Source organism: Eucalyptus grandis, chromosome 3 (genome assembly GCF_016545825.1).
Source record: "Eucalyptus grandis isolate ANBG69807.140 chromosome 3, ASM1654582v1, whole genome shotgun sequence".
In the NCBI taxonomy this organism is placed as follows: Eukaryota; Viridiplantae; Streptophyta; class Magnoliopsida; order Myrtales; family Myrtaceae; genus Eucalyptus; species Eucalyptus grandis.
The window spans coordinates 24732315-24757171 of NC_052614.1; the positions used below are offsets into that span (position 1 = coordinate 24732315).

At 40.1% G+C, this 24857-nt stretch overlaps 1 protein-coding gene across 2 annotated transcripts; it reads right to left on the reverse strand.

Moving 5' to 3' along the window:
* Window positions 1–8378: 8378 nt before the first annotated feature.
* LOC104437029 (ankyrin repeat-containing protein BDA1) lies at window positions 8379–10253 on the reverse strand. 2 transcript variants are annotated; one of them, XM_018870748.2, is made up of 3 exons: window positions 9640–10253; window positions 9176–9260; window positions 8379–9142 (listed from the first exon to the last, which is right to left on the reverse strand). In XM_018870748.2, exons 1-3 carry the CDS (start codon window positions 10201–10203, stop codon window positions 8565–8567), a joined length of 1227 nt encoding a protein of 408 aa, XP_018726293.1. In that variant the 5' UTR covers window positions 10204–10253; the 3' UTR covers window positions 8379–8564. The 2 variants fall into 2 exon arrangements, with proteins under 2 accessions (XP_018726293.1, XP_010048192.1); XM_010049890.3 differs by having other exon boundaries at window positions 8379–9260; window positions 9640–10252.
* Window positions 10254–24857: the final 14604 nt, after the last annotated feature.

A 24857-nucleotide genomic window follows, 5' to 3' on the forward strand; every position in this document is an offset into this window, starting at 1 on the left:
TCCTTTGCTATCCTCCTTCTCGCGATCATATCTAACCGCTTAATCCATCTACTAATCTGAAATGTTATTCCCCGAAAGGGGTGAGTACAGCCACTCAGCAGGTAAAGGACCAATAAACCACTCAATGCATCATGCCACACAATCATCACAATCATAGCATCACATGTCATTAAGGCATCCATGCACAACTTACCTTGGTATCATGCGCATGTCATCATACCTCATGTACATACATCATCATCATATCACATGTACCATCATCATGTCATGCATATATCATCATGCATAATTCAATTTCATTTTGGACCGCCATATTTCTCTTTCCCGAGACCAATGTTTGCATCCCACATGTATCCAAGATACAATCAGACATCCGGCTCCCCCACTCTCCGGGCATCTCGTACCCCAATTGGCATCACGAGGACCCTCCGGCATTCAGCCATTCAAGGCCACCGGGCAACCGGCCGTACCCTTCTAGCTAGGCATCTCGCACCCAAACTGGCATGGCGAGGTATCCCTCGGCACAATACCTGCCGAGCTTTCGGCTCCCCCACTCTCTGGGCATCTCGATACCTCTCGGTACTCCCGAGGACCCTCCGGTATCCGGCCATTCATGGCCACCGGGCAACCGGCCGTACCCTTCTAGCCAGGCATCCCGACACTCTCGGGGCATCGTCGGCTCACACCTCCGACGGCCTTCTCATTTATCTCAATTCTCGTCTTCAATTATAGTTCAATTTCAACATGGCATGTGATGTGATGGCAATCAAGATCATATTCATCCTTTGAATTCATACATGCATCTCAAATCATCATCGTACATGCAGCAAAACACAATCATCCAGAACAATACAATTCATGGAGTCCATGCAATTTAAAATAGTCCATATTTCACGCCTTTTCGAAGTTTACAAAATTCCAGCATGTACCATTTTAGAAAACATTTAAATTAAATATCCATATGCATCTCAAAAATCATGAAATCAAGGCATGCGATAGACAAGTCAATAAGATAACAATTTCATGAAAAGCACATGCCCAATAGAGTTCCACACAAGAAGACATAATTCACACAAACACAGCATGCAATTTCGGATAGAAACAGAATGTGCAGTTTTTGAAATAATTCAATTAAAATACCCGAACGACCTCCGAAAATTATGAAAATTTACCAGGTTATAGTTAAGACTGTAAGTAGATTTTTCGTGAAGACATCTAGGCCAGATTAGTTTTAGATAATTTTCTATAGTCATCCGAAGCTTCTGTTTCTAGCACCGAAACTTCCAGTGTAGTTATCTCCGAAATATCGAGTTTTCACCCACTTATTCTTCTTTGTTTCCTCTGAAATTTGGGTATGTTTTACTTCAAGAGATCCCATACAACTTTCATTAAGGGATCTAAGTCAAATTTCCAAAAAATAGTCACCATATGGGTCCATGAAGTCTCGGGTGTCCAGTACCGTGTCTCCAGATTTACCGTCTTCAAGAGTAAGTCGATTCACTAGGCTAAACTTGCTAATTTTACTTCAAATTTGAGTATGTTAATATTTAGGATGTTCTATACAAGTTTCATGAAGAAGTCGAAGAGTGATTCTTGGTAAAAATCGACATGCAACCCACAAAACTACCAAGAGGTCAGCAAAACAGTTCCAGATCTAGTGTCTTCGTAGGATGAGGGTTTGACCCCATAAATCTCAACCATTTTGTCCCAAATTTTAGTATTTTGTATTTTAAGATGTTGGCTACAACTTTCATGAAGGAATTAAAGTTAAAATTCAACTCGAAACATGCATGCGAGCCTCCACAAGATTCTGGGTCGGGCGGTTCACACGAAATCAGCAAGCATATTCAAGAACAAGTCACATTCTAGCTTCGGTTTTGCCTACCCTAACATCCGAGATCTACCACCAACAAATCACACATGCAAGACACACATGCAAGAGTGGAAATCAATCCCAACTTGCCTCTAAGACCAAGCGGATGACAGCAAAACGGACAGCACACCGGCGACGGACGGACGGTGTACGGGCGGCGACGGGCGAGCTCCTCCTCCTCCTCGGTTCCTCTCTCTCTCTCGCAACTCCCTCTCTCTCCTTTTGGCTTGGCCGAATACCACTAACCGGCCACTCTCTCTCTCTCTCTTTCCCTTTTATTTCCCCAAAACTCCATCATTGGCAATGATTATTTGCCTCTCCACAAGCCAAAGCATGATCTACACTTGGCAATTTGAGAGAGACACATGGCCTTCTCCATGCAAGGATGGGCCTCATTCTCGGCTGGGCTTTGGGCCAGCAAATGGGCCGGCCATTTGGCCCTCCAAAATCCATGCTCTTGGGCCTAAGGCCCAACCTAATTCAAATAAATTTTAACCTCCTTTTTAAATACTAATTAAATCTTATTAAACTAAAGTACTATAGAGTAAAATTAAATAACTAAACACTTAGAATTACAAACCTATGGATTCTAATTCACGATGCACATGGCCAGAGATAAGTCAGCCTCTTCCAAGATCTATCCATTTAAACTCGGCCATAGATTTCGATACAAGACATTAATTGGAGCACCCCTAATGGCTAGCAAAGAATTTCAGGATGCCACAAAAACGCCAGTGTGTTGGGATGAGGATGGAGAATGAAAGATCACATGCCTAGAGTTAGTCCAACAGTCAGTGGATGTAGTTGCCATCATCAGAGACAGATTGAAGACTACTTAGAGCCACCTAAAAAGCTACGCTGATAAGTGTTGAAGGCCATTGGAATTCCAAGTTGGTGATCACGTTTTTCTGAATGTGTCACCAATGAGAGATACTTCACGCTTCGGCAAGAAGGGAAAGCTGAGTCCAAGGTACGTAGGTCCCTTTTAGATTCTAGAAAGAATTGGGATCCTAGCGTATCGTCTTGCATTACCGCCGAGATTGAAGCAAGGGCATGACGTCTTTCACGTGTCAATGTTGAGGAAGTATGAGCCTGACCCAACCCACGTGCTGAATTTTAAGGATTTAAATGTGGACGATAGAGTGTCGTATGTGGAAAGCCCGGTTCAAACTGTTGATTGGAAAGAACAAGTTCTACGTACCAAGGCTATCACGTTGGTCAAAGTGGTCTGGCAACACCATGGCACTGAAGGAGCAACCTTGGAAAGTGAAGATTCGATGAGACGACTGTACCCCCACCATTTTGTTTAAACATTTGTAATGGTTTAAATTTCGAGGACGAAATTTTATAAGAGGGAAAGAAATGTGACATTCTAAATTTTGATTTCGTTTTCAATTGAATAAGTCGGGCATTTCATCAATGCGCCTATAGTTCTATTCTCTAAGCTGATCACTCACGAGATAACTAGTCTATTAGGTGAAGCCGTTAAGGAATCTAAACGTAATAGAGTTGAGAATTTGACCAAGAATCGACTGTTCGACCTTGCTAGCTTGCAAGGACCATTACGGCACTGTTAGAATCGATAAGAAATCAGATATAGGTCGACTCAATTGAGATATGTGATTAGAGGGTGGGTGATTTCACTTGATTGTAATATTCTTGTCATCGGCACTAGACCGATTTTCTATCGTTTTGAGTACCTTGTGTCCATATTTGAAACCTCGAGATTTTATGACAACCGAGAGTTGCCAATGAGTCTAAGATGTACATTGTAGATCAAAAATGATCTACCACTGGTCAATTGCACTAAAAATTCCTAAAAGCTACCAGGTAGATTAGGACGCGCTAAAATTGCGCCATATTGAAATTAACTACGAATTTAAACTTGATTTCAGAAATTGAAAGTTTTTTCATGTCACAAGTCATTTTAGAAATGTCGACTCATCCTTAGAAGATTTTTCTACAAACCAAGATTTTTTGTGGAAAATCAAAGTTCAGCCATTTTGGATTGGGAAAGTTCGGGGGACCCTTTTTTAGTGCACCCAAGGCCATCAAGTTGGTTCAATTGATCATGAAAAATCATGGATTAAGAGTGGACACCTTGGCTGAATTTTGGGGGCACCAATTGAAGTCTATTTGAAGTGGGAGTGAAGGGATTTGAGGGATTAATGTACCAAATTCATAGCCAAGGGGGGGAACAACATTTTGGGACTCTTTGCAAGCTTGTTGAGGAAGATTTGGGAGAGAGAAAGTGGCTGTGGATGGCTAAGTATAGTGGGGGCAAGCAATGAGTGTTTTGCTAAGTGTTGAAGGCTTAAGAGGCCCTTGGGGTCCCCCTTGCTTCAGCAGCCTTCTTCTTCCTCTATGCCCCTCCTTTCTCCATTGCTATGGTCCTTTGAGAGCTCAAGAGAACCAGAGAAGCCGCCAGCTCCTTCTCTTTACCCGTCGCACACCCGCCGAGCCACCGAACCACCACTGCTTGCGCTTGCTTGGCCGTCGCGCGCCGTCGCTACAGCCGCGAGCTCCACCAGCGTACGAGCCCTCCTGCTCGCATTCCCAGCCATCCCAAGCCTCCCTGGTCACCGTTGAGGTCGCCTAAGTCTAATTATGCAATTAGATTAGTGTAATCTTAAGTAAACATTTAATTAATTATTTTATTTACTTATTTATTTATTTATATTATTTTATATTTATTTAATTTAATTTTCTGAATTTAATTAATTAATTAATATTTTCTGGAAATTATACCGGAGAGCTGCTCGTTAGAATTTCGTACTGGCTGCAGTAGTGTGGTTAGTTTATGCAATTGATTACTAAATTGTGAAATTGAATGGTAATTGTAATTTTTGGCATTTACCCCAAAATTGAGTAATTTCAGTTTTTAAACAAGAACTACCAAGCATAAGTTTACAACGCCAAGATACTATATTAAATAGTGGGATTTTCTAAAAGAAAGTTATAGCATTTTGGCTTGGGTCGATCATGTACCCATACACGATTATTTTTATCGGGTATTGTTAACACGACGATATAGGGCCAACTTCGGTATTTAATTGAGGATTTGGTGTGCCAAGCACAAGAGACTTGGCCGAGATTGGTATATTATGTGTTAGCTTTGGTGAGCAATATTAATCAATATCAGCTTCAGTGAGCAAAATATATAGATATCTAGCAACTTCGGTGAGCAATATAGATATATAGCAGCTTCGATGAGCATTATTATATGTCTATAAGCTTTGGTGACCTATACCATCTATTTCAGCTTAGGTGAGCAGTGTTCAAATCGATCGAATTTTATATATGGTATTGATGGATTGAATCGAGTGGATCGATTGATCGATGATTGGATTTGGTTTGATTTGATTGAGTATATGATTTATACTGACATGTAGGAAGAAATTGAGGTATGGTAAGTCATCTTTCTTGTGTGTGCATAGATGGCCTTTAGGCGTATTTCCTTCCTATTCGGAGTTTAGGGGGTGAAATTGCTGATACATTGTCTCACCCCATCGTGGGCTCAACATTTTTCAGGTCCTTAGATGACAGATGTGGAGGATCCGAAGCCCTGGAGTTTGTGGAAGTGGAGACCGAAGGATCGGCGAACGTGTCTGACTAGTTGGTCATAGGACAGTTCCCTTTTTGTTGTGAATTGTTTCATGCTTTTCTATCCTAAGTTGTTGGTTGTCAGGGGATTTGTTTCGCTTCCACATGCGCATTAAAATGAATGGGTTGACGACGCATTGTGAGACGACACAAAATTCATCGACCACCGAGGGATGGGCACACGCTCGAGGATCGGGGCGTGACATCCCCGCCCAGAGAATCCAAAGCTATAGCTAAACTAAGCTAGGCTAAAATAACTAAAAGGATAAGATAAATTGTTTTTGTTTGTTGTTCAAGGGGCTTTTTTTTGGATTGTTTGCGGTATTTATAAGTCAATTTGGTAACTGTCAGTGGTCGGTTGATTCCTCCTTGAAAGTTCCTCCACATTCTCTGCTTGACCGCTTTATCCATATCTTGTTATCTTCTTACTTGTTCAACTTTGCACACATGACTTGTCCAGCAAGTATTAACCGCTCCTTTAATTTTTGTGCACCCTTTTAAACATCAACCATTCTAGCCTAAATTTTGACGTCAATTCCATCTGAATTTTATGTCTTCAATACCATCTCTTGGCCTAGACACGTGACAGTCAATTGCTTTACTATTGAATCACGTATCTCCATTTGTAGGCCCATCGAAATCTAGCCCAAGGACTTTTGAAATCTTTGGCTATTCTTTGTTTTCATGACTGACATGGGTTGGATTGATGTTAATCACAGCCCGCACATGATAGCCATGACAACTTTGAATGTCTATATCCCTTGTGACTAGCACATGACAATAACAGTAATTTTGAGTGTCAACAGCTACGATGTGCAGAGGAGTCTCAGTATGATTTCCAGTCATGATTCTGTCAAGAAGCAGCTTATCTTTTGCGAGCAACTCAAGTAAAGGAGGCATGCTTTCTCTCACAGCGGCTTTGGAGAGCTTAGACTCCATTTTTGGATTTCTAGGAAGAGAGTTTCGAAAACCTCACTCCTCCATTCGCAAATTTGAATATACATTATCCCAATCAAGTGAACCTTCGCAGTACGCTTGACGAAGACCAAAAAATGTTTGATAGATCTTTCTCAACAGCAATTATTCGGCCCAGTTCGCGCAAATGTCCAAGGATGTCAGAAAAGGTGATGATTCTTGGAGCCATATCGAGGGTAAGTGGGGATTCGCCTGTCGGCCATTTTCTGACGAGTTTCGTCTCCATCTGGTCCTTAGATAGGTCAAGTTAACACATGTAACACATGCCTCAAACCTCTATTCATGAAAACTGTTGTGGACATAAATTACTTTGAATGGACATGAATTTCATCAAAGTGTGAGAAACAGTTTTTGCACCAACACTCGATCAAATGGAATGAGCCAGTCTCCCAGGCACTTTAGAGAAATTATTCCTCTGTATGGATATATTAAAAATATTAAATGCGCGTGTGAATTATGTTAAAGAAGTTTTACATTGAAAAATTGATGTGGAGTGGAACAGTTAATATATCATAGACTCTTGACATATAAACAAAGTGTCATAGTCCCCAAGGCCTTCACATGATGTTAGACATGATTGGCTAAGATTAGTGACAATAATTTTCTACAATACTTTCACCAACCAATAAGAGATATGTCAACATCATTCCTCTCCTTTTCTTTTGAATATGGACGAGTGTGAACGCATGACCTTGACCTACATAGATCAAATGCAAACAGTATCACCACGAAATGGCCCCCAATTGTATCCCCTGATTCCCTAAAAGCAGCATGTCAGCTTCAAAGACTTCCATTATAGCCTTATTTGAGACTGCACATTACCTGATTCTTTAGGAGGATTATTCAACTTTATGAGTTGTCTCGGGAAGATGCTTGAAATGAGCAATAGTGTCATAAGTGCATTTGCGATTAGTCTTCCTACCAAAATAATCGCAAATGATTTAGAGCTAGCAAAAAAATTAAGCACAATGAGCAATCAACATTCTTGCTCTACATTTCATTGCCCATTTCTGTTCGAAAACCAGTTAACATTTGAAGGTATGATCAGCAAAAAGAAATGATCATAAATTGGAGAAGGGAAAGATAATTTATGAACAGCAAGATAACCTGGCGATGTTGTCACTAGCAATTATCCAGCATTATAATAATTTTCTTCAATTAGTCAAAATCGGTAGTTGATTATTTTGAATTATTCCATTATTAGTAATAACATCCTTTTATATTTTGTAACTTGACGATGCAATTACTAAATAATCGTCCTAAGGGTAATTTTCCTCAACTAGTCATAACTTGTAGTTCCTATCCTTAATAATTATAACTCCAGCAATTGTAATCTGCCTGAAATCATCACGATCTCAATCGCATGTCTAATTAGTACTTTCCCCTCTGTGTGGTAATTGAGCTAATACAGTTTGAAACAAGAATTTCGTATCACCGAGCAATAAACTATTATGATAGTAAGGTACTTGAAATTGTCATAAGAGGCTTGACATCAATCATCATAAATCGGTCGCATGTCCGTGTAGATGGTAGTCAGTTCTCTACCTTCATAGATAGTAAATTACCTCAAGTAAGCGTGGGCTCGAAAGGTCTTAATGACCATAACTTTTATTGAGAAATCTAAGCAACCTAAAGTTTACTTTTATATTTCCCTATTATTGGTAAATCTACATAAATAATCCTTCATATTCGTAATCAATGGGTCCTATCCGTATGTAATAATCCTTTTGACTGTCATGAATTTCCGTAATTAATCTTAAAATTTGCAATTCCACCGGAACAGACTTCCTTAATTGTCAATAAATTACCGCTTTAACTTGTTCAGGTTACTCTATATAAAATTGATCCCATGGCTGAGATTTTTGGACTTTAAATCCAGTAAGTCATTCTGTTTTTTTTTTTTTTTTTTTTTGACTGCCACAAATCAAATCAAATAAAACAGCCATCCATTATACATCTAAATTCAAACTTTTACATAAATTCAACACACTTAGAACATTCATTGTTTTCACAAACACATGCCATACTCTTATGCATCGTAGCTAAGTTGTCTAATCGGCACACTGAACAACACATACACTGTATAGCATCCGCTCTTTTATGCCCATAGGGCTCAGGCCGTTCCTGCTGGACTAAATGCATTTGCAATCATATGTGCTACTTGGCAGATGCATCCTCGAACCTTGCGCACCAATTTCACGATTAAACGAATAAAGTGGCACAGGAAAAGAATAGCCATCAATCCAATCCATGCAAGCACTACATATCCACTTGCATTACTGGAAGAATCCTGTTCAGATATGGAGATGGCATAAGTTGCTGCCGCAAAGGTTATCGCAACCCACATAGTCAGCATTACAAGCCACGTGGTGATCCGATGCCGCTTTAGAGGAAGACCACTTATGAAGAGCATCATGATGCTAAGCGATGCGATGAAGCTTATCGTGTTACAAGTTAAGAAAACCTGGTACATTTCCCAGTGCTGAAATGCCATTACAGATTCACCCGCATAACTTTTTGGACTGCTTGCATAATCTTCTAAACTCTTTGCATCATCCGAGTCTCCTTCCCAAAGGCCGCCAGGTGGGGTAATACCGGCTTGGTATGTCATGGTAGCTAGCAATGTCGCTACCACCATTAGCGTCTTCTGCATATTGTTTTGCCACTTTCTCTTTCTTTCCTCGCTTTCACTTTGTGCTAATAGGTTTCTTTTCTCCCTTTCACTTTGTGCTAATAGGTCGAGTGCTGTGAAACCTTTGGAGTTCTTAATGTTTGGTTTAACTCCTTTATTAGTCAGGAAGAGCATAGTCTGAAAAGGAGTAACACCAGAATGTACCAATTGGGGTCAAATTTGAACTAGACAAGCCCATGTTACATACTTTTCATAATTAACTTTGCTACTAACGTTTTTCAGCCTTCTAGTCTTTATGACTATTATTTGATGACTTCATAAAGGGGTACTCATAGATAAAATTAGTAGCAAAATAACGTGAAGTGTAAAGTTGTAGTTTATTATATGGACCAATAATTTCCTTCTTTTTTAAATATCATAACCTACGATGATTTATAAATGGATATCTTTTAGCTTCTGAATATTTCTAGGACACTCACATATCTTAGAACCACCCTTTTTTACTAATAAGCTCTCTAAATTTGACCATTGCAGAGGTTTGGTTGTATGAACGTACCTTAGTATCTCCATCTGCACCAGCCAAATGCAAAATCGTGTTGCCATGTACATCCCTCGAGTTGATGAGATCTCCGCCTAAGATATCTATCAAAAGTCTCAAAGCATCTAGTCTATTATAAGTCACGCATAAATGCATAATTGTCTGGCCATTTTCCGCAGCACGACGAGCTGCATCAGGTCTCACTCGAACTAAGTATTCCAACACATCCACATGGCCTTTAATGGCCGCAATATGAAGAGGGTTTCTTTCATAATTGTCACAAAAAAAACATAAATCAGGGTCGACTCTTAACAAGCTTACCACTATGTTAAGGTGCCCTTTTGTGGATGCGAGATGAAGAGGGGTCGATCCCAGAGAATCTTTCTCTTTTGCCAGCTCGGCCTTTCGAGCTAGGACCTCTTCCACGAAATCCAAGTGTCCGAGCAAAGCTGCAATGTGCAAAGGAGTCTCAATTTGATTCCCAGGCACGATTCTATCGAGAAGCAGCTTATCTTTTGCGAGCAATTCAAGCAAAGAAGGCACATTCCCTTTTACAGCGGCTATGTGGAGGTCGGACGCCATGTTTGGATATCTAAAAAGAGAGTTTCGGAATACTCATTCCTCCATTTGGAAACTGGGATATATACTGTCACGGCCAAGTCACCTTCACACTAGGGCTTGACGAAGACCGAAAAGTAATTGGTCGATCTATCTCATCGGCAATTATTTGTCTCAGTTCGTGCAAATGTCCTAGCATGTCAAAAAAGCTGACGATTACTGGAGCCTATCGTGGGTGGGCAGGGTTTCGCCTGTCGGCCAATTTCTGCCTCCTCTCCATTTGGTCCTGTATAGGTCATGTTCGCACACGTAGGTGTCCCTTTCGAGCCATGATATCCTTTGAAGATGTAAAGCAGACACACTCTATTCATGCAAATTGTTCTAAACAGGAATTACTCTGAAAGGACATGTATTTCATCGATTTATCAGAAATTGTTTTGGCGATAATAATCGATCAATCAGCATGAATTGTGACCTAAGAACTTTAACAGAAATTATTCTACCATATTGGTGTGTGAGGAAGACAGAAAAAAAAAGGCCATAGTATCCTTAGCACATTTCAAGTCGGCCTTCTCAACACGGTAATCCCAAGTGATTTTGAGCTCGCTAATAGTTTAAGCTCAATGTGGAGGCATCAGCCTTGCTATACCTCCAAAATTCTGCCAAAGACAGTTTTATCTTCTATGTCTTCCCTTAAAAATTTCAGAGATTGAAGGACCATAACTTCCTGATTGATTTTATCAGTCACGAAAGCCCTCAATGGTACTAGGTAGGGAAATGAATCACATAAAATGTATTGCCCTGCGTCAATAGCAATGGTTTTCTCATTTAAATGAAGAAGCCTCAGATGACGGTATACACAAATGCTTGGACAGATGTCACTCATGGCTCTATGTGAAACAATCCGGTCCGATGAGGGCAGGGTGTAGTTGAGGGCTAGAGGGTTCAGACAAGAAGCAGCTTCTTGTTGCGACCTGACCTCTTCAAGGTGTTAGAGAAATCTTTCTGGAATATTTTGAAGCTGACAAAACGTTTCTATCAGTCTAGTCTGAAGATTTGCAGACTCTACTATTCAAAGTCTGAAGACTTCCGGACTGCTAGACTCAAGACTTAAAAATCTATTCTCAGTGACAGTTTGTAATCCGTTGAAGTAAGGCTATCCAGAACTGAGTGATTCATTGAGGATTTAGCCTTATCAACTCGAGAAGATCTCTTGGCTGGATGAGACATAACAGATTCTTTTATTCGAATCAAGATTGATTAAGGATCCGATGATTGGCGAAGTATTCTTGGAAGGTTCTACTTATGGAAACCAAGATCCTGATTGTATGGGCGAGCATGATTGATGGGCTATCGACATGTTCCTTTAATAGCTCGGATGATCTTCCTAATTGATTCTGTCCAACGGGAAGATTGGAAGAATTCCTTTGGTAAGTGCCAATGGGTATGATGGCATAAAGGAGTATAAAAGGAAGATGTTCCAGTTGTTCGAGTGGGTGTGCGATAGAAGAATTCCAAAGTCTGAAGCTCCTTGATTCGTAGTCAATTCATTTGCTGAGCGAAAACCTTGTATACAAAAGAGAGTTTATACCGTGAGATACTTTGAGGAAGTGTGGTAGAATATCCATACTGTGGAATCAAGGGAGAGCATTGCTGTAACATCTCTTTTGTTCATAGTGAAATCCAGCCAGTGGGCTGTCCGTGCAGAATAGTGGACGTAGGCTTGGAACAAGCCGAACCACTATAAACCTCGTGTTGAATTTTCTCTTCCCAACTCTCTGTTTTACTTTGATAACAGTTCGTTCTATTAACTAAAGGGGAGCCTCCTTTCTATTGTCTGCCTAGTATTGTTTTCATATCTCGAGAAATTATTTTTACACCTATTCACCCCCCTCTAGGTGCTTATACTAGCTATATCAATTGGTATCAGAGCCTGTGTACTCACTTTGTTTGAAGTGTTTTACTTCAGAGTTAAAGATCCATGGCTAGTATGCTAGCTCCAGGGCTGGTGGAAGGGCAAAGCAATACCAGACCACCCTACTTTGATGGAAAGGATTACAACATCTGGAAAAACAAGATGAAAGCATTCCTACGTCAAAGGATCCTCTGGAATGGGACGTTGTAGAAAAGGGAATCACTCCTAAAACTGCATCTGTCTCAGAGAGAGGAAAAGAAACTGTTGAGTCAAGAGAAATGACTCAGGAAGAGATAATCAAGAGACAAGCACTCGATGCAAAAGCAATTTATTCTTTATATTGTGCTTTGTCACCTAGTGAATATAACAGAATATCTTCTTGTGTTACAGCAAAAGAAGTCTGGGATAGATTACATATCACCTATGAAGGAACAGATCGAGTGAAGGAAACCAGAATCAACATTCTCATCGGTCAATACGAAGCCTTCAAAATGAAATCAGGAGAATCTATAACTGACATGTTTAGCCGTTTTACAGATATCGTGAATGGTCTTGAAAATCAAGGTCAACCAATTTCTGATCCCATGAAGGTAAACAAACTACTGCGTGGACTCTCCAAGGATTGGAATCATATAAATACCTCAATAAGAGAAACACAAAGAATCATGCCACCATCTGTCGATGAGTTGGTTGGAACTCCTCAGTCTTATGAAGTGGAGCGAATCAATGAAGATGAAGATCCTAAAGGTAAGAAATCCATTGCATTAAAATCCAATGATGATTATGATGTTACAGATTTTGAAGACGATATGGACGATGAGGAGCTTGCTCTTATGATAAAAAGGTTCAGAAAACTTAACAGAAAAGGAAGAAGATTCAATCCAAAGAAACAGAGCTTTCAAAAGCAACAGACCAAGTTTGTTGATGATGATGAATCAAACAAAGATGTAGTCTGCTTTGAATGCAAGAAAAAGGGACACATCAGACCCAACTGTCCTCTTCTAAGAAAGAAGAAAGGAAAAGCTGAAAAGTATCGAAAGGCTCTTAAAGCAGAAACCTGGAGTGACACAGAGTGTGAAGAAAGTGATGATGATTATGCCAACATATGTCCGATGGCACAATCAAACTCAGATTCAAACTCTGAAACAGACTCAGACTTAGACAGTGAATTAGAGGTAAGTAACTTTAAAATCCCTGTTAAGGTTTCTAAATACATTGATGAGCTATGTTTTAGTCTTAAGACTTCTCTCAAAAGGATTTCCGAACTAAAAAAAGGAAAACTCTACACTAAAACAACAGGAGATTGTTTTGAAAGAAAAGTTGAAATGTTTAGACATGAATGTTTCTTCTCTTAAAGAAAGTGAAGTCAATCTCTTAAAAGAAAATGCATTTTTTAAAAATGACTTATCAAATGTTTCAAAAAGATTTTCATTAGGTTATGAGAAACTTGAGAAAATTCTTTCTGCACAAAGACCCTATTTCAATAAATCTGGTTTAGGAATGACAGAAGAAACAATTCCTTTAATTGATTTTCCTAAAGTAAATGAAAGAATTAAGCAAAGACCTACAAGAGATACTTACAAAAATATTTCAAAAAGGTTTTTGTAAAACTAGTAGGTCGAAATGCTCTCAGATGTTCAAAGTGCAATAGTGCAGATCATTTTGAAAAAGAGTGTCCTATGGTCTGGAAACCTGTTAAGAAAATATGGGCAAATACTGCATATCATACTAACACCAATGGACCCAAGAAAATATGGGTACCAAAGAAAGCTTGAGTTTCTCTTTTAAATGCAGGTCACTATCAAGAAAAAGGTAAAATGGTATCTGGATAGTGGATGCTCAAGACATATGACAGGAGATTCAAATTGCTTCATAAAGCTCATTCAAGTAAATGGTGGAAAAGTCTCTTTTGGAGGAAACAGCAAAGGAAGAATTGTGGGATTTGGAACTGTAAAGATTGGAAACCTCATAATAAGCAATGTTTTCCTAGTGAAAGGACTTAACTACAATCTGCTCAGTATCAGTCAGCTGTGTGATACAGGTTTCAAAATCAATTTTTAAGAGGGAATATGTTCAGGAACCAGTAAAGACTCTACTCAGTCGTTTATGGGTCGAAGACATGGAAATATCTACCTCTTGGATGTGAAACTAGATGAATCACAATGTTTAATCTCAATTCAAGACGAAGCAAGCTTATGGCACATAAAGCTTGAGCACATTAATATGAAGCAGATAGCCAAAATTTCAGCAAAGAAGCTTGTTCGTGGTCTACCCAATTTATCTTACCAAAAGTCTGATCTATGCACACCATGCGTATTGGGAAAGCAGGTAAGAAATTCCTTTAAACCAATAAATCAAGTTTCCACTAATCGTGTGCTGCAGCTTTTGCATATGGATCTCTTTGGACCAACCAGAACTCAAAGCATTGGAGGTAAGAAATATTGCCTCGTAATTATGGATGACTACTCTCGATTTACTTGGGTATACTTCCTGGCAAGTAAGTCTGAAACCTTCTCTTATTTTGAAAAGTTTGCTAAAAGAGTTCAAAATGAAAAAAAGATATGCTATCTCAAGTATAAGAACAGACCATGGAGGCGAATTTGAAAATCAAGATTTTACAAAATTCTGTGATGAATCGGGTTTTCAGCATGTGTTTTCCTCTCCATATACTCCAGAGCAAAATGGAGTTGTGGAAAGAAATAATAGATCTCTTCAAGAAATGGCTAGAACTCTCTTAATTGAAAGTAACGTCTCTTCACGATTTTGGGCTGAAGCTGTTTCAACAGCATGTTATATTATCAATAGAGTTTTTCTAAGGCCTATTCTAGAAAAAACCCCCTATGAATTATTCAAAGGAAAGAAGCCTATTGTTTCATATTTTCACATATTTGGATGCAAATGCTTTATATTGAAAAATGCAAATGATCGAGTTGGTAAGTTTGAAGAAAAATCAAACGAAGGCATCTTTCTTGGATATTCTACATCCAGCAAAGCGTACGGAGTCTATAACAAGAAGAGTCAATCTGTGGAGGAATCAATGAATGTCAAATTCCAAGATTCTATGCAAAATGAATCTATCCAGACTCATCTTGAAGAAACTGAACCTGCTCCAGACTCTACAAAGTCTAAATCTCAAGAAGCAGCCCAGACTCTGAAAGACCAGCAACAAACGATTACTGAAGATTCAAATAAAGGAAGTGATCATCAATCTGATGAATCAACCAGTAACTGGAAGCATAAGTCCAGTCATCCCAAAGATCTCATTATTGGCGACATTAATGAAGGAATTGGCACAAGATCCAAAAGGCGCGAAGAGTCTAGTGCTGTGGCTCTTATTTCTGAAGTAGAACCCAAAAGCATAGAAGAAGCTTTATCTGATGAAAGCTAGATTGAAGCTATGCAAGAGGAACTCAGACAATTCAGCATTAATGATGTCTGGGAATTGACTTCTAAACCAAAAGGTAAATCTATTATTGGAGCTAAATGGGTTTTTAGGAACAAGATGAACGAGAAAGGAAAAGTCGTAAGAAACAAAGCAAGACTCGTGGCCAAGGGATATACGCAAGAGGAAGGGATAGACTATGATGAGACTTACGCACCAGTAGCAAGGTTAGAAGCAATTCAATTATTACTTGCTTTTGCTTGCTATAAGAATTTCAGGTTATTCCAAATGGATGTCAAAAGCGCTTTCCTAAATGGATTTATCCATGAGGAAGTCTATGTGGAACAACCACCTGGGTTTGAAGATCCAAAGAAGCCAGACTCAGTATTTAGACTGAAAAATGCCTTGTATGGTTTAAAGCAAGCACCTCGAGCTTGGTATGACAGGCTAAGTAAGTTTTTAATACAAACTGGCTTTGTCAAAGGTAAAGTAGATACTACTCTGTTTATCAAAAGAGAAAGCAAAAGTTTTTTGCTTGTTCAAATATATGTTGATGATATTATTTTTGGATCCTCTAATGAAAGTCTGTGCAAAAAATTCTCTAAGTCTATGCAGGATGAATTTGAAATGAGCATGATGGGAGAGTTAACCTTCTTTCTTGGACTTCAAGTGAAACAATTGAAGGAAGGGACATTCATTCATCAAGAAAAATATGCTAATGATCTTGTCAAGAAGTTTGGATTGGAAAATTGCAAAAAGACTGATATACCAATGTCAAGTTCCTTGAAGATAGACAAAGATGAAGGAGGAAAGAAAGTTGACCAGAAGCTATACAGGAGCATCATCGGTTCACTTCTTTATCTTACTGTTTCTAGACCTGACATTTTGTTTAGTGTTTGCATTTGTGCTAGATTTCAAGCAGACCCTAAAGAATCTCATCTAAGTGCTGCAAAGCGTATTATCAAGTACATTGCTTCAACAGCAAGTATCGGTCTGTGGTATCCTAAAAAGGGAGACTTCACTCTTCTTGGATACTCAGACGCAGATCTAGCCGGTTGCAGAGTTGATAGAAAGAGCACCTCGGGTACCTGTCAGTTACTTGGAAACAAGACAATATCTTGGTTTTCAAGAAAGCAAAGTACAATAGCTCTTTCTACAGCAGAAGCAGAGTATGTAGCTCTCGGAAGTTGCTGTTCACAAATTTTGTGGATAAAGCAACAGCTAAGAGACTTTAGAATTGAAGATTCATGCACGGAGATAAACTGTGACAACACCAGCGCAATCAATCTTACCAAAAATCCTATTCTTCACTCAAGAGCAAAGCATATAGAGATTCGACATCACTTCATTAGAGATCATGTTCAAAATGGAGAAGTTTCGATTCAGTTTGTTGACTCAAAGAACCAACTGGCGGATATATTTACAAAGCCTTTGGAGAAAAATCAATTTGAAATCATCCATTCCAGACTCAACATCTTTAAGCTTGAAGAAGTTAAAGTCTCGAGACTCTCAGACTCAGACAATCATGGGTCTTGACTGTAAGTTATTCTCTTTTATATTAAATCTCGAAAAGGTACGATAATTAATAACTGATTTATGCTATCGTAAATTTCCGTACAAGTTTACCTTTTCCAAAATTAATTTAAAATGGCAGTTGTTTGTTTTTGAAAAAGGCAGTTAAGTTAAAAAAGGCACCTTTTCACCTTCCTTTATGACGTTTGGTATTTTCTCTTTCTATTGGGCTATTTACAGTCGGTTTCTCTCTGCATAACTCCAAAAACCCTAAAAAGCATTGATCTTCCATTCCTATCTTCTTCCATTGTTTAATCTTCGAAAAAGTTGTCATTTTTTCTTGGGAAAGTCAAGTAAAGAATCTTTCAAGGATAAAGAAAGATGTCATCTTCAAGAAAGTCTTCGAGGATTGCAAGCAGGGGACCACGGCGAATGAGTGAGGGGCCTACTCACTTTGATCTCACTGGGAAGAGGATTCACCAAGTCAGCAACAAAGCCCGCAACATTCTCAACCGCGTCATTCTCCACCATCTAGTGCACAGGGTGTGGGTCATCAACAAGAGGAAGAAATCATTGAAGACGCCGATCCTGTAAGAGTTCAAAAACCCAGCTTTATTTATAAGCTTTACCGTGCTTTAAAGAGTATTGGTACTCCTTTGAACCACGTTGGTGAGTTTCTTAAGGACAAGGGATATGGGAATGAGTACGTATTCTTGCGAAAAATGGAAGATTTGAGAATTGCTCCTAGAGGGATGGCAGAAGAAGCCCTTGCGAACATTCCAAGTGATCCGCGTGTTGGGGGATTTAATTCGACAGATGGAAATGATGATGATAAATTGTACAGCCAATTTCAACCGAGAATGGGTGTTGCAGCGAATATTCGAGGAAGGAGGACAGATTTGTTTAGATCAAAGGAACAGAAGGATCTATACTCCAAATTGTTGAAACGTGGGGTGATAAACCCTAGGAGTGTGGATTTTGATTTCCTGGATGCTGTGAATGTGAACTTGAGAGAAAAGTTCAATTTTCTTCAATTAGAACAGTTCTGTTCTGACACCACAGAGGGCTATGCTCAATTAACTGCATATTTCTATTCAAATTTTAGTTTCTTGGATGCGAATAGAATATCTTTTAGTGTCCGAGATCAGGACTTTGTGGTTGATGTGGATATGCTGGCGGATGTGATTGGGGTTGGGAGAGGAAGGTATCAACCCATTAATGTCTCTATTGCTCGCACAACATTGGAACTTGTCAAAGACAGAATGACAGATGGAAGGATTTCCTACTCAAGGATGCGTGCGAACAACATTCTTCTTCACAAGATTGTGATCAATTGCCTCAGACCGAAATCAACTTCCAAGACTGATGTTTCCAACTCAGAGGCAAAGTTGATGTACGCAATCAATGCTGGGAAAAAGTTTTCTCTTCCTCACACCATTCTGTTCCACATGTATAGAGCAATGGTGAAGGACAAGGGACAACTTCCTTATCCAAGTCTCGTGTCAAAGATATTCAGACATTTGAATATTCAGCCTCCACAAATTCTATGTGTTTGACCGTGTGACAAAATGGTGGTAGGACTGAAAATTGTGTTGAAAATGCGTCTGAAAGAACTTGACAAGGCGTTGGAGAAGTTTAAGGAGAAAACCCCTGTCAAAACTCATCACGGTTCTTCTGCAGCGAAAAGAAAAGGGAAGGAGCCAATGGTTGCTTCATCCAAAAAGAGAAGAGCTCTCATCATTGAGGATGAAGATGATGAGGATGACCTCACCATTTTTGCTATAGCATTGAAGAAGCTAAGTCGTTCTGTTCCAGAATCAATGGAACGACAGGAGAAAGAAGCAGAGGAAAGAGAAAGACAAGAGAAAGAAGGAGAAGAAGAAAAAGAAGAAGAAGAGAAAGAGGAAGAAGAGAAAGAGGAAGAAGAGAGAGAAGAAAGAGAGAGAGAAGAAGAAGCAAGAGAAGCAGAGGAGCAAGAAGCAGAAGAAGAGGAGAGAGCAAATCAAGAGGAAGAAGAGCTTGAAAGACACTCTTCTCCACCTGAAGCCATAGAAACAGGGGGAGATAAGGAGCAAAGAGGAACGACCTCCTATCCTGTTACCAGTGAAGGAGTAAGTCGTTCTCCTGCAGATCCAGAGGACATTTATGCCTCTCAATTTCCTGAAGAGGGTCATGGTGCTTCATCGCCAAATCTGCGCAATTATGCTGATATACCATCGTCTGCCTTTACTCCATCAGACCATGCTGAAGCTAGTACGCAGACTGATAATACAGCAGACTTTCGCAGAATTCTTGATGTTCTCCTCGAAATGCGAGGTCAGATATATGCTTTGGAGTGCAAGGTTCAGAACTTGAAGAATGCTGGACAAGTTTCTTCCGTTTCCCTCGTCCGATCGTATTCAAGCCCTTTCTACTCAAATTCAAGCCAATGCTAAAGGAGAAGAAGTGGCTCATCTAAGGGAAGACTTGAAAAGCTGGAGGGCATCGTTCGCCTATGGGAGATTTCCAGCTTGTTCGCGTTCCCAAGCAAATTTGACTTCTTTTTCATCTCAACCTTTTTTATGATGACAAAAAGGGGGAGAGATGCAAGCTTTGAAACTTTGAACTTAACTTGTTTAAATTTTTAGTTTGTTTTGTTTGACTTGTGTGTTTGGATAAAGACTGAATGTGGTGTGGATTTGAATTTGGCTGCTGCTTTTATATTAAGTATTATTGATATCTTATGAATGACTTTATATGCAAGACTGACCTATTTTCTGTGGTTGCAGATTCTAGTGTTATCATTAAGTCATTAATCTTTATGAGATATCCATATTGCTTGAGTAATGTTTTGCAGGTCATAGTTTTTCAAATCTGTAGGAAAGTTTTGTCACCATAAAAAAGGGGGAGATTGTTGGAGAAATCTTTCCGGAATATTTTGAAGTTGACAAAACGTTTCTATCAGTCTAGTCTGAAGATTTGCAGACTCTACTATTCAAAGTCTGAAGACTTCGGGACTGCCAGACTCAAGACTTAAAAATCTATTCTTAGTGACAATTTGTAATCTGTTGAAGTAAGGCTATCCAGAACTGAGTGATTCATTGAGGATTTAGCCTTATCAACTCGAGAAGATCTCTTGGCTGGATGAGACATAACGGATTCTTTTATTCGAATCAAGATTGATTAAGGATCCGATGATTGGCGAAGTATTCTTGGAAGGTTCTACTTATGGAAACCAAGATCCTGATTGTATGGGCGAGCATGATTGATGGGCTATCGACATGTTCCTTTAATAGCTCGGATGATCTTCCTAATTGATTCTGTCCAACGGGAAGATTGGAAGAATTCCTTTGGTAAGTGCCAACGGGTATGATGGCATAAAGGAGTATAAAAGGAAGATGTTCCAGTTGTTCGAGTGGGTGCACGATAGAAGAATTCCAAAGTCTGAAACTCCTTGATTCGTAGTCAATTCATTTGCTGAGCGAAAACCTTGTATACAAAAGAGAGTTTATACCGTGAGATACTTTGAGGAAGTGTGGTAGAATATCCATACTGTGGAATCAAGGGAGAGCATTGTTGTAACATCTCTTTTGTTCATAGTGAAATCCAACCAGTGGGCTGTCAGTGCAGAAGAGTGGACGTAGGCTTGGAACAAGCCGAACCACTATAAATCTCTTGTTGAATTTTCTCTTCCCTACTCTCTATTTTACTTTGATAACAGTTCGTTCTATTAACTAAAGGGGAGCCTCCTTTCTATTGTTTGCCTAGTATTGTTTTCATATCTCGAGAAATTATTTTTACACCTATTCACCCCCCTCTAGGTGCTTATACTAGCTATATCACAAGGTGCAGGGAATAGGAGGCCGAATTTATGGGCTTTTGACTATTAGAGCTCCCTCACGGTACATACTCTAAAAGATATCATCACCTCATCTTTTAAGATCAACCACATGAGTTTGCTCGATCACAGTTGTGAAGTCTTCGAAGCTCCTACCTCGCGTGTGCCGTGACTCTGCCTACATGCCACGGTATATCTTGATCGACAATTTAAAGTTCCAAAGGAAACCGGACATAAATTTGAGTTTAGGGGTATTTCGACCACGATAGCGCTCTCAAGATGCACATCCTCTAAAGATGGCATCACTAAGTTAGGAGTCACCACTAGCCTCATTTTTGGAAGTCGACCAGAATTCCTAATCCGCGGTCGGGTGTGGTCCATTGATATCTATGCAACCAGAAATTCCAAGGTTCGAGGACTCAGATTACATTAGTTTGTTGTGTTTCCTCACAGCAGGTTCGACGGCTATCTGATTTTCCCCTGTAATAGCTATGGGTAAGCCTACCACCTGTTAGGCGCCATAATTAGGATGCGATATCGGATTCACATTACAACATCCTCGATTCCGACCTCGTATGGATTGGCCAAAAGATCCAGGTAGGATCGACCGTCGACGCGAGATGAAGAAGGGTCGATCCCTGAGAATCTTTCTCTTTTGCCAGCTTGGCCTTTCGAGCTAGGACCTCTTCCACAAAATCCAAGTGTCCGAGCATAGCTCCAATGTGCGAAGGAGTCTCAATGTGATTCCCAGGCACGATTCTATCGAGAAGCAGCCTATCTTTCGAGAGCAATTCAAGCAAATCAGGCACATTCCCTTTCACAGAGGCTATGTGGAGGTCGGACGCCATGTTTGGATATCTAAAACGAGAGTTTCGGAATTTCATCTCTAAAACGAGAGTTTCGGAATACTCATTCCTCCATTTGGAAACTGGGATCTATACTGTCACGGCCAAGTCACCTTCACACTAGGGCTTGACGAAGACCGAAAAATAATTGGTCGATCTATCTCATCGGCAATTATTTGTCTCAGTTCGAGCAAATGTCCTACCATGTCAAAAAAGTTGACGATTACAGGAGCCTATCGTGGGTGGGTAGGGTTTCGTCTGTCGGCCAATTTCTGCCTCCTCTCCATTTGGTCCTGTATAGGTCATGTTCCCACACGTACGTGTCCCATTCGAGCCATGATATCCTTTGATGATGTAAAGCAGAGACACCCTATTCATGCAAATTATTGTAAACAGAGAATTACACCGGAAGGACATGCATTTCATCGATTTATCCGTAATTATTTTTGCGATAATGCTCGATCAATCAGAATGAATCGTGACCTAGGAAATTTAACAGAAATTATTCTAGTATATGGCTGTGTTAGGAAGACAGCAACAAAAAAAAGCCATAGTATCCTTAGCACATTTGAAGTCGGCCTTCCCAACACGGTAATCCCAAGTGATTTTGAGCTCGCAAATAGTTTAAGCTCAATGTGGAGGCATCAGCCTTGCTATACGTCCAAAATTCCGCCAAAGAGAGTTTTATCTTCTATTTCTTCCCTTAAAAATTTCGGAGATTGAACGACCATAACTTCCTGATTGATTTTATCAGTCACGACAGTCCTCAATGGTACTAGGTAGGGAAATGAGTCACGTAGAATGTATTGCCCTGCGTCAATAGCAATGGTTTTCTCATTTAAATGAAGAACCCTCAGATGACGGTATACACAAATGCTTGGACAGATGTCTCTCGTGGCTCTATGTGTAACAATCTGGTCCGATGAGGCCGGGGTGTGGTCGAGGGCCAGAGGGTTTGGACAAGAAGCAGCTTCTTGTTGCGACCTGACCTCTTCAAGGTGCAAGGAATAGGAGGCCGAATTTAGGGGTTTTTGGCTATTAGAGCTCCCTCACGGTACTTACTCTAAAAGATATCATCACCTCATCTTTCAAGATCAACCACATGAGTTTGCTCTATCACAGTTGTGAAGTCTCCGAAGCTCCTACCTCGCATGTGTAGTGACTCTGCCTAGATGCCAGGGTATATCTTGATCGACAGTTTTAAGGTCGAAACGAAACCGGACGTAAATTTGAGTTTGAGGGTATTTCGACCACGATAGCACTCTCAATATTTACATCCTCTAAAGATGGCATCACTACGTCTTTTAGTTTTACCATCTCAAGTATGGTAAATCATGATTGCGAACCTTTTACTAAGATTTATACCCTCATGACAGGTTTATTTATTATCTATGAGTTCTTTGAGATAAGCTAGACAATAGTTAGGAGTCACACTAGCCTCATTTTTGGGAGTCGACTAGAATTCTTAATCGACGGTCTGGAGTGGTCCATCGATATCTAAGCAACCAGAAATTCTAAGGTTCGAGGACTTGGATTACATTACTATTTCTATTAATGCCCTTTCGGTACTTAATAGTTTGTCGTGTTTCCTCACAGCAGGTTCGACGGCTATCGGATTTTGCCTTGCGATAGCTATGGGTAACACTACCACCGGTTAGGTGCCATAATTAGGATGCAATAGTGTATTCACATTATCACATCCTCGATTCCGACCTCGTATGGATTGGCCAAAAGATCCGGGTAGGATCGACCGTCGACGCGAGATGAAGAAGGGTCGATCCCTGAGAATCTTTCTCTTTTGCCAGCTTGGCCTTTCGAGCTAGGACCTCTTCCACAAAATCCAAGTGTCCGAGCATAGCTCCAATGTGCGAAGGAGTCTCAATGTGATTCCCAGGCACGATTCTATCGAGAAGCAGCCTATCTTTCGCAAGCAATTCAAGCAAAGAAGGCACATTCCCTTTCACAGAGGATATGTGGAGGTCGGACGCCATGTTTGGATATCTAAAACGAGAGTTTCGGAATTTCATCTCTAAAACGAGAGTTTCGGAATACTCATTCCTCCATTTGGAAACTGGGATCTATACTGTCACGGCCAAGTCACCTTCACACTAGGGCTTGACGAAGACCGAAAAATAATTGGTCGATCTATCTCATCGGCAATTATTTGTCTCAGTTCGAGCAAATGTCCTACCATGTCAAAAAAGTTGACGATTACAGGAGCCTATCGTGGGTGGGTAGGGTTTCGTCTGTCGGCCAATTTCTGCCTCCTCTCCATTTGGTCCTGTATAGGTCATGTTCCCACACGTACGTGTCCCATTCGAGCCATGATATCCTTTGATGATGTAAAGCAGAGACACCCTATTCATGCAAATTATTGTAAACAGGGAATTACACCGGAAGGACATGCATTTCATCGATTTATCCGTAATTATTTTTGCGATAATGCTCGATCAATCAGAATGAATCGTGACCTAGGAAATTTAACAGAAATTATTCTAGTATATGGCTGTGTTAGGAAGACAGCAACAAAAAAAAGCCATAGTATCCTTAGCACATTTGAAGTCGGCCTTCCCAACACGGTAATCCCAAGTGATTTTGAGCTCGCAAATAGTTTAAGCTCAATGTGGAGGCATCAGCCTTGCTATACGTCCAAAATTCCGCCAAAGAGAGTTTTATCTTCTATTTCTTCCCTTAAAAATTTCGGAGATTGAACGACCATAACTTCCTGATTGATTTTATCAGTCACGACAGTCCTCAATGGTACTAGGTAGGGAAATGAATCACGTAGAATGTATTGCCCTGCGTCAATAGCAATGGTTTTCTCATTTAAATGAAGAACCCTCAGATGACGGTATACACAAATGCTTGGACAGATGTCTCTCGTGGCTCTATGTGTAACAATCTGGTCCGATGAGGCCGGGGTGTGGTCGAGGGCCAGAGGGTTTGGACAAGAAGCAGCTTCTTGTTGCGACCTGACCTCTTCAAGGTGCAAGGAATAGGAGGCCGAATTTAGGGGTTTTTGGCTATTAGAGCTCCCTCACGGTACTTACTCTAAAAGATATCATCACCTCATCTTTCAAGATCAACCACATGAGTTTGCTCTATCACAGTTGTGAAGTCTCCGAAGCTCCTACCTCGCATGTGTAGTGACTCTGCCTAGATGCCAGGGTATATCTTGATCGACAGTTTTAAGGTCGAAACGAAACC